Source organism: Thalassophryne amazonica, chromosome 8 (assembly GCF_902500255.1).
Source record: "Thalassophryne amazonica chromosome 8, fThaAma1.1, whole genome shotgun sequence".
NCBI classification, from domain to species: Eukaryota; Metazoa; Chordata; class Actinopteri; order Batrachoidiformes; family Batrachoididae; genus Thalassophryne; species Thalassophryne amazonica.
In genome coordinates, this window is record NC_047110.1 from 29,447,777 (window position 1) to 29,458,723 (window position 10,947).

General features: G+C 37.6%; 1 protein-coding gene across 2 annotated transcripts in view; it reads left to right on the plus strand.

Moving 5' to 3' along the window:
- The window catches only part of nedd1 (NEDD1 gamma-tubulin ring complex targeting factor), a 51,287-nt gene extending 41,603 nt beyond the window's left edge, over positions 1 to 9,684 (plus strand). For both annotated transcript variants that reach the window (XM_034175918.1, XM_034175917.1), the window contains exons 15-16: positions 6,552 to 6,618; positions 8,617 to 9,684. In XM_034175918.1, coding sequence (XP_034031809.1) covers positions 6,552 to 6,618; positions 8,617 to 8,721 — 172 coding nt within the window. In that variant the 3' untranslated portion in view covers positions 8,722 to 9,684. The remainder of the gene's footprint in view (positions 1 to 6,551; positions 6,619 to 8,616) is intronic.
- Positions 9,685 to 10,947: the final 1,263 nt, after the last annotated feature.

The window sequence follows — 10,947 nt, forward strand, 5'->3', positions numbered from 1 at the left end:
GCTTCCAGACCACCAATAACCAGTAAAAATCTATTTAAGCATAAAAATTCAAAAAGAAAAAATAATATAGCACCTTCAACTGCACAACAGACTAAAACAATTAAATGTGGTCTATTAAACATTAGGTCTCTCTCTTCTAAGTCCCTGTTAGTAAATTATATAATAATTGATCAACATATTGATTTATTCTGCCTTACAGAAACCTGGTTACAGCAGGATGAATATGTTAGTTTAAATGAGTCAACACCCCCGAGTCACACTAACTGCCAGAACGCTCATAGCACGGGCCCAGGCGGAGGATTAGCAGCAATCTTCCATTCCAGCTTATTAATTAATCTAAAACCCAGACAGAGCTTTAATTCATTTGAAAGCTTAACTCTTAGTCTTGTCCATCCAAATTGGAAGTCCCAAAAAACAGTTTTATTTGTTATTATCTATCGTCCACCTGGTCGTTACTGTGAGTTTCTCTATGAATTTTCAGACCTTTTGTCTGACTTAGTGCTTAGCTCAGATAAGATAATTATAGTGGGCTATTTTAACATCCACACAGATGCTGAGAATGACAGCCTCAACACTGCATTTAATCTATTATTAGACTCAATTGGCTTTGCTCAAAATGTAAATGAGTCCACCCACCACTTTAATCATATACTAGATCTTGTTCTGACTTATGGTATGGAAATTGAAGACTTAACAGTATTCCCTGAAATCTCCCTTCTGTCTGATCATTTCTTAACATTTACATTTACTCTGATGGACTACCCAGCAGTGGGGAATAAGTTTCATTACACTAGAAGTCTTTCAGAAAGCGCTGTAACTAGGTTTAAGGATATGATTCCTTCTTTATGTTCTCTAATGCCATATACCAACACAGTGCAGAGTAGCTACCTAAACTCTGTGAGTGAGATAAAGTATCTCGTCAATAGTTTTACATTAGGGTGGTCCATAAAAAAGGTCAAAATGTTTTTTTCAAAAAACTTCAAGTCTCACCCTCTAAATTTGTTGTACCTAACATAAAAACACATCATGTACAATTTCATAAAACTCTAATAATTTTTACTGGTAGCACACAGCCCTTAAAGATTTTGCTCGCAATAACTTTGTCATATAGTATGGTCATTTCCAGATATTTCCTAATTATTTCTGTCAGTTTAATATTGATATGTCAGGACAGAAATTATGGCAATACATTGGAAAATCAAATCTTTTCATATCCCATAAAATAGTTAACACTAAAACATGAATTGTGAGATGCAGTTCTTCTCGTACATGTATCATGCTCCTACAATACCTACATACTGGGGTAGCGAAGATTTTGTAACAATCAAACATTGCATTTTCATTTTATTGATGAAATACTGTTTCATTATTGATAAATTTACATAAGTCTATGCTTTATATATTTCCACATATATTTTGATCTAGCTCCAAACAATAATATTCTTTATGCCTTGCAGTACTTAATATTCAAAAATGTATGAATCAGCACAAGAACCAATTATATAGCTGTGTAACATAAGAGAACATCCTTTACATGATAATGATATTTAAGTTGCTTGCATCATGACCAAGACTTGCTGCTGCTTCAGTCAGAATATAGGTGGCACTTCTGTCTGTTGTTTTGGTACTATCCAGTGCTGCTGCAAGTCCTGGTGTTACAACAGCTTTAATTTTACTGGCTTTTTGTGGCACTGGCATAACAAATTCTTCATCTGGACTTTCTGTGTTCTCTTCACTCTGGCTGGAGACAGTGTCAGGTAGTGAGACATTAGATGGTCCAGGCTCCTCCAGTTTCTCTTTGTATTTTGCTTCTGCAGCTTTCCTTTTTTCTGCTCTTTGTTCTTTGGCAGTTTGTATTTTATCTATGCCTGTCATGCATCCTCTACCTTTCTCTCGCTGAGCAAGTAGGAACTGTCTGTCATCTTCAAACTTTATCATTGTTAGGACATCCTGATGTGCCATGTCAAACAAGTCCTCCAAAGATTCACAAAACACTGTTTCATCTTTCTTCTGCTTGTCTGTATTGCGATTCTTGGTCTTTTTCAATGTTTTCCATTTTCCGAACACCTTTTCTAACTTTGTGATCAGATGCTGCTTTGCCCTCAGTGGGATTCTAGCTCTCTCCCAAAAAGGAATTGCCATGTCTATAGAGGTCACAGCAGCATCATGGACAGTTTTCTTCAAATCAGTGTGTTTGAAGAAAAATACCTTGAGTATTTGCCCATTTGAGGGCAATTTGTTTCCCTTTATTTCAGTCGGTGGAACCAATAAGGTATACAAATGTTCTACTTCTAGTAGCTGACATGTTTTACTGAAGTTTCCAGTTAATGGTTAAGCATGTTAAGTCAGCAAGTGTCTCTTTTTACATTTATCTCATGTTAGATTCACCATCACCAAAGATCTGAAAGAAAAGAAGCTGTGAATTGAAGCAAAATTTTCAGCTTGTAGCCTAAAATAACATTTTTGAAAGTATGTTGTTTGTGAGAAATATTTAAACCCAGGTATAGTTTTAAATTGAATATAAAATTATACTTACACTCAGGTGGTTAACTTCTATCCTCTTTATAAGTGATGTGATTAGATACTGGATAATGGATAACCTATTGCACGGGCACTCGGGCAGCGATAATTGATATATTTACAACCTTCAGCTATGATGTGCTACCTCTAAATATTAATGTATGACAAAAATGTTTGGCAGGCTTTCTTTTTTCCCAAAGCATCATAAAATGAAGGGGTGAGAGTAATGAATTTCCAACATTTATTTTTTTGAACCACCCTATTTTACATCCTCATTGAAGACAACTTTGGATGCTGTAGCTCCTCTGAAAAAGAGAGCTTTAAATCAGAAGTGTCTGACTCCGTGGTATAACTCACAAAGTCGTAGCATAAAGCAGATAACCCCGAAGTTGGAGAGGAAATGGCGTCTCACTAATTTAGAAGATCTTCACTTAGCCTGGAAAAAGAGTCTGTTGCTCTATAAAAAAGCCCTCCGTAAAGCTAGGACATCTTACTACTCATCACTAATTGAAGAAAATAAGAACAACCCCAGGTTTCTTTTCAGCACTGTAGCCAGGCTGACAAAGAGTCAGAGCTCTATTGAGCCGAGTATTCCTTTAACTTTAACTAGTAATGACTTAATGACTTTCTTTGCTAATAAAATTTTAACTATTAGAGAAAAAACTACTCATAACCATCCCAAAGACATATCGTTATCTTTGGCTGCTTTCAGTGATGCCGGTATTTGGTTAGACTCTTTCTCTCTGATTGTTCTGTCTGAGTTATTTTCATTAGTTACTTCCTCCAAACCATCAACATGTCTTAGACCCCATTCCTACCAGGCTGCTCAAGGAAGCCCTACCATTAATTAATGCTTTGATTTTAAATATGATCAATCTATCTTTATTAGTTGGCTATGTACCACAGGCTTTTAAGGTGGCAGTAATTAAACCATTACTTAAAAAGCCATCACTTGACCCAGCTATCTTAGCTAATTATAGGCCAATCTCCAACCTTCCTTTTCTCTCAAAAATTCTTGAAAGGGTAATTGTAAAACAGCTAACTGATCATCTGCAGAGGAATGGTCTATTTGAAGAGTACCTTAGTGCTGCTTTTGATACTGTTGACCATAAAATTTTATTACAAAGATTAGAGCATGCCATAGGTATTAAAGGCACTGCGCTGCGGTGGTTTGAATCATATTTATCTAATAGATTACAATTTGTTCATGTAAATGGGGAATCTTCTTCACAGACTAAAGTTAATTATGGAGTTCCACAAGGTTCTGTGCTAGGACCAATTTTATTCACTTTATACATGTTTCCCTTAGGCAGTATTATTAGACAGCATTGCTTAAATTTTCATTGTTACGCAGATGATACCCAACTTTATCTATCCATGAAGCCAGAGGACACACACCAATTAGCTAATCTGCAGGATTGTCTTACAGACATAAATACATGGATGACCTCTAATTTCCTGCTTTTAAACTCAGATAAAACTGAAGTTATTGTACTTGGCCCCACAAATCTTAGAAACATGGTGTCTAACCAGATCCTTACTCTGGATGGCATTACCCTGACCTCTAGTAATACTGTGAGAAATCTTGGAGTCATTTTTGATCAGGATATGTCATTCAATGTGCATATTAAACAAATATGTAGGACTGCTTTTTTGCATTTGTGCAATGTCTCTAAAATTAGAAAGGTCTTGTCTCAGAGTGATGCTGAAAAACTAATTCATGCATTTATTTCCTCTACGCTGGACTATTGTAATTCATTATTATCAGGTTGTCCTAAAAGTTCCCTGAAAAGCCTTCAGTTAATTCAAAATGCTGCAGCTAGAGTACTGACAGGGACTAGAAGGAGAGAGCATATCTCACCCATATTGGCCTCTCTTCATTGACTTCCTGTTAATTCTAGAATAGAATTTAAAATTCTTCTTCTTACTAATAAGGTTTTGAATGATCAGGTCCCATCTTATCTTAGGGACTTCATAGTACCATATCACCCCAATAGAGCGCTTCGCTCTCAGACTGCAGGCTTACTTGTAGTTCCTAGGGTTTGTAAGAGTAGAATGGGAGGCAGAGCCTTCAGCTTTCAGGCTCCTCTCCTGTGGAACCAGCTCCAATTCAGATCAGGGAGACAGACACCCTATCTACTTTTAAGATTAGGCTTAAAACTTTCCTTTTTGGTAAAGCTTATAGTTAGGGCTGGATCAGGTGACCCTGAACCATCCCTTAGTTATGCTGCTATAGACTTAGACTGCTGGGGGGTTCCCATGATGCACTGAGTGTTTCTTTCTCTTTTTGCTCTGTATGCACCACTCTGCATTTAATCATTGGTGATTGATCTCTGCTCCCCTCCACAGCATGTCTTTTTCCTGGTTCTCTCCCTCAGCCCCAACCAGTCCCAGCAGAAGACTGCCCCTCCCTGAGCCTGGTTCTGCTGGAGGTTTCTTCCTGTTAAAAGGGAGTTTTTCCTTCCCACTGTCACCAAGTGCTTGCTCACAGGGGGTCGTTTTGACTGTTGGGGTTTTTCTGTAATTATTGTATGGCCTTGCCTTACAATACGTATAAAGCGCCTTGGGGCAACTGTTTGTTGTGATTTGGCGCTATATAAATAAAATTGATTTGATTTGATTTAATTTCCAAATAACATTAATTTAGTTTTAGACAAATTTAATGATAATTTGTTAACATCAAACATCTCTTTAACTTTATCATTTCAGTTCCTAAATCAGATAATAATTGTTGCAAATTTTCTCCAGAGCAAAACAGGTTTGTGTCATCTGCAAAGAGAACTGCTTTAACCAGTTTTGAAACTTTGCATAAATCATTGATGTACAAAATAAATAATTTTGGTCCCAACACAGAACCCTGTGGTAGCCCACAAATGATGTCCAGACATGAAGAACAGTAGTCCCCGAGTTTAACTGCTTCCGGTTTTGTAAGTAGCTTTTAATCCAACTCAGAGCAGCCCCTCTGATCCCATACAGTTCCAACTTTTGAAGTAATATATTGTGATCAGTTGTGTCAGAAGCCTTTCTTAGGTCAACAAATAAACCTGCTACTATTACCCTTTGGTCCACGTTTATTGATCTCTTCTATGGAATCGAGCAATTCCAGTGTCGTGGACCTTTTTGCTCTAAAACCATATTGACTTTCATCAAGCAAGTTATGTTGTTCTATAAATTTATCCAGTCTGCTGTTGTAAACTTTTTCCAGTATCTTTGAAAATTGTGACAATAGAGACACAGGCCTGTAGTTAGTAAAAGATGCTTGCTACCAGATTTGAATAAAGGTATCACTTTGCCACTTTCATACTGTTAGGAACAATTTCAGTTTGAATGATTTATTAAAAATATATGATAATGGTTTTGCGATTTCAGTAATTATTTGCTTTACTAAGGACATATGTACCTCATTATGATCCGATGACTTTTTACTTTTACATGTACTAACTACGTTAATAATTTCCCTTTCATCTACTGGGCTGAGAAACATTGTGTGCGGATTTCTGTCGATTAATTGCTGATTTTCCTGTGGACTGTGTGCAATTTCAGCTGCCAGATCTGGCAGCTTGTTTGTCAATTACTACAGAGGTGGACCAGTTTATTCATTCAGGTGTTTCATCACAAAAGATTCACAACCACCAATATATGATATATGCAAGCAACTAGTTTTGCAAGTACCATATGTTTGTATTTCATAAAGATAGGTGTAAATGAAGTCCAGGACATACAAGTGATTTGGTAATGTTGATTCTGTTCATCTTCTGACTTGTCTAAAGAAAACTGGCTGTAAACGTGCTGATTTGTATTAACAATAATCCTTATATTGAGTTTGTGCTCATAATGGATAGCTTTAACCCCTCAATAGTTCATGAGATGTTTTTGTAAAAGCCCTTAAATTAAAACTAACAGTCTGCACTAGAAGTACAAACGCCCCCCCCCCCCCCCCCCCCCCCCCCGTCCAACTACTGAAGGACCTGACAGGAACAAAATGAAGCTGTGTGGAAATCTCACACCAGTAAAATTGTATATCTTTTCAGGGATGCCTGTCACAGAGACATCGTCAATCTCCAGGTGGAGATGGTTCGGCAGTTTTACATCCAGCTGGTATGAACTCTACTTTTAAAGTGTGTTTAATCATGCCCACTTGTTGGAGTCAACATCAGGAGGTCCATCCTGCCTCTTGCTGACAGTAAAATATCTGATTACAAGCACATTTCGATAACCTGATTAAAGTTTCAAGTCTTCCCTAGACACAAGAACTAAAAGGACGCTAGAAATAAATTGACATCAGTATTGTTTTCTCTTGCATATTAATTGAGGTGGGGAGGCAGTAATGCATTTGGACACTGCTTTTAGCCCCCCCCCCCCCCCCCCTTTTTCTTTTTCTTATTAAATTTGACATATATGAAACTTCATGTCTCTGAATTCAGTGAATCATTATTTACAACCCCAATTCCAATGAAGTTTGGACATTGTGTGAAATATAAATAAAAACAATACAATGATTTGCAAATACTCTTCAATCTATATTCAGTTGAATACACCACAAAGACAAGATATTTAATGTTCAAACTGATAGACTTATTTTGTTTTGTGCAAATTTTTGCTCATTTTGAAATGGATGCCTGCAACACATTTCAAAAAAGCTGGGACGGGGCAACAGTGCTCAAAGAACACCTGTTTGGAACATTCCACAGGTGAACAGGTTAATTGGAAACAGGTGAGTGTCACGATTGAGTATAAAAGGAGGATCCCCAAAAGGCTCAGCCATTCACAAGCAAAGATAGGGCGAGGATCACCACTTTGTGAACATCTGTGTGAAAAAATAGTCCAACAGTATAAGAACAATGTTTCTCAACGTTCAATTGCAAGGAATTTAGGGATTCCATCATCTACAGTCCATAATATAATCAGAAGATTCAGAGAATCTGGAAAACTTTCTACATTAAGCGGCAAGGCTGAAAACCAACATTGATTGCCCATGACCTTCGATCCGTCAGGCGGCACTGCATTAAAAAACGATATTGTGTAAAGGATCTTACTGCGTGGGCTCAGGAACACTTCAGAAAACCATTGTCAGTTAACACAGTTTGTTGCTACATCTACAAATGCAAGTTAAAACTCTACCATGCAAACTAAAAGCCATACATCAACAACATCCAGAAACGCTGCTGCCTTCTCTTGGCCCGAGCTCATTTGAAATGGACAGACGCAAAGTGGAAAAGTGTGCTGTGGTCTGATGAGTCCACATTTCACATTGTTTTTGGAAATCATGGACATCGTGTCCTCCGGGCAAAAGAGGAAAGAGACCATCCAGATTGTTACCAGCGCAAAGTTCAAAAGCCAGCATCTGTGATGGTATGGGGGTGTGTTAGTGCTCATGGCATGGGCAACGTACACATCTGTGATGACACCATCAATTCTGAAAGGTACATCCAGGTTTTGGAGCAACACATGCTGCCATCCAAGTGTCTTTTTCAGGGACGTCCCTGCTTATTTCAGCAAGACAATGCCAAGTCACATTCTGCACGTGTTACAACAGCGTGGCTTTGTAGTAAGAGTGCGGGTACTAGACTGGCCTGCCTGCAGTCCAGACCTGTCGCCCATTGAAAATGTGTGGAGCATTATGAAACGCAAAATACAACAACAGAGACCCTGGACTGTTGGAACAACTGAAGCCATACATCAGGCAAGAATGGGAAAGAATTCCACTTGCAAAGCTTCAACAATTAGTGTCCTCAGTTCCCAAGCACTTATTGAGTGTTGTTAGAAGAAAAGGTGATGTAACACAGTGGTAAACATACCACTGTTGCAACTTTTTTGAAACGTGTTGCAGACATCCATTTTATAATGAGCAAATATTTGCACAGAAACAATAAAGTTTATCAGTTTGAATATTAAATATCTTGTCTTTGCGGTGTATTCAATTGAATACAGATTCAAGAGGATTTGCAAATCATTGTATTGTTTTTATTTATATTTTACACAATGTCCCAACTTCAATGGAATTGGGGTTGTAAGTGCTGGCTGCTTTGTTACCAGGGTTAAGGGTCATGATAGTAAAATGTTCCATCTCTGTTTCTTGGATGTGTCATGTGTCAGAATGAGATTCACAGTCTGATTGAGCGATACTCTGTGAACGAGTCTCTGGTGGAGGAGATTGAGAAGCTGAGAGAGGAGAACCGTAGACTCAAGACAAACTACTGAACGTCTTCAGGACCTCGTGTGTCGCTGTGCCCCGAGTGCAGACTCTCAGGTCGTGCCTCCTCTCAGACTAAATAACAACTCAACAGTTTTCTCTTCTTGTCAGAGGTGATTAAGATTCCAGTGGAGGCTTGTGCTTTGGATTTGTGACTTTCCAAAGAAGAAAAAAAAAAGTCTGAGCACAATTTCCACCTGCGCTGCTCATTCTTTGACAAAAAAAGTTTTCTTGTGGTATTGTGCTGAGGAGCCTTGAGTCCCAGCGTGCACCTCAGCACAGCCAAAGTGGAGCACGCTGCCATCCTGTTCTCGTTGCTAACCGGCTGATTGAGGTCCAGCAGGACTTTACTGCTTCTTTCCAGCTGAAACGTTTGTGCCTGAAGCCCTGTAGTGTGTAGCGCCATCTGCTGTTGACTGACAGCACAGCGTCAGATTGTGTGAGTGATGTATGTTTTTGAAATTGTTGACTAAACACTGATGAATTTCATTTGAAAAATGGAACTTATTTTGGTATCTCATGAAAGGGGCAGTTCTTCACTTTGTAAAAAATAAACTCTAAAACAGGCCACTTTTGTTTTGGATTATCTCAAGTGTGAATACATTTTTATCAGCTTCCATGTAAATTACTCATTCACTGTTTGCAAATAATACAGTACTACATGCTTGGAATTTAAGATGTCTTTAATTTTGAACCATTATTAAGACATACCCCTTTATACAAGATAGTAATATTTTAGGATCTGGTAAGGTTGACATTTACATATGTGGATATGTTTGCATGTTGTGCGTGCATTGCTTATCTTTTTATTCATGTGAAGCACAGCTTTTGTCAATATCAACAATAAAAAAAGATGTGTTTTGATGGCAAACAATGTCTCAATCTTGTCATTTTACATACACCAGCAGAGGAAAGTACATTTTTATGTATGGATAGATGGAAGGTAATTATAATTGAGTAATCTATATATTAAAAGCCAAGTGTCCTCTGTGTATGTCTGATTCGATCACGGACAAACTGCGGAGAGCTGACATTTGCTGAATGAATGAATTTATTCGGCACACGCAGACTCAAAATAGCAAGGAAAACTCAAAGAAAGCAATTTAACAACGTACCCATGTGCCCAAAAGGGTGTAGGGAGAAGCAAAATCTTATAAACGTCCACCTTTTAACCGAAATATAAAAATTTATACATATGTATGTAAAAATATGCATATACCCGTGATAAAGAAAAAATCACTGCACTAAAATTTCAAAATGCAAACAGCAGTGCACCATGCACTCACCTAAAAAGAAAAGCTAATTGATCAACCAGATTCATCATGCTATAACAAGTCCTCAATTTTTATAGTCTTAAAGCTTTAATGTTATCAGGACACTTATTCCAAATATCCACACCTTTAACAGAAATACAATGACTTTACAGTATTTCAAATCTTTGATTTCTTAATGTTCCTCACAAATTGCAACCCCAATTCCAATGAAGTTGGGACGTTGTGTAAAATGCAAATAAAAACAGAATACAATGATTTTCAAATCCTCTTCAACCTATATTCAATTGAATACACCACAAAGACAAGATATTTAATGTTCAAACTGATAAACTTTATTGTTTTTGTGCAAATATTTGTTCAGTTTGAAATGGATGTCTGCAACACATTTCAAAAATGGGATGGGGCAACAAAAGACTGGGAAAGTTGTTGAATGCTCGAACATCTAAATGGAAACAGGTGAGTGTCATCATGATTGGGTATAAGAGGAGCATCTCCAAAAGGCTCAGCTGTTCACAAGCAAAGATGGGGTGAGGATCACCACTCTGTGAATAACTGCATGAAAAAATAGTCCAACAGTTTAAGAACAATGTTTCTCAATGTTCAATTGCAAGGAATTTAGGGATTCCATCATCTACAGTCCATACTATAATCAGAAGATTCAGAGCATCTGGAGAACTTTCTACACGTACAGTAGTGTTCAGAATAATACGAGGGTAGGCTGAAAAGTTCTAAGTCTCCCCATGAAGGAGTAATGCATTAACTGCATTATAGTGAGCCTTAGAACTTTTCAGCCTACCCTCGTAGTAGTGCTATGTGACTAAAAAGATTAATCCAGGTTTTGAGTATATTTCTTATTGTTATATAGGAAACAAGATACCAGTAGATTCTCACAAATCCAACAAAACCAAGCATTCATGATATGCACACTCTTAAGGCTATGAAATTGGGCTATTAGTAAAA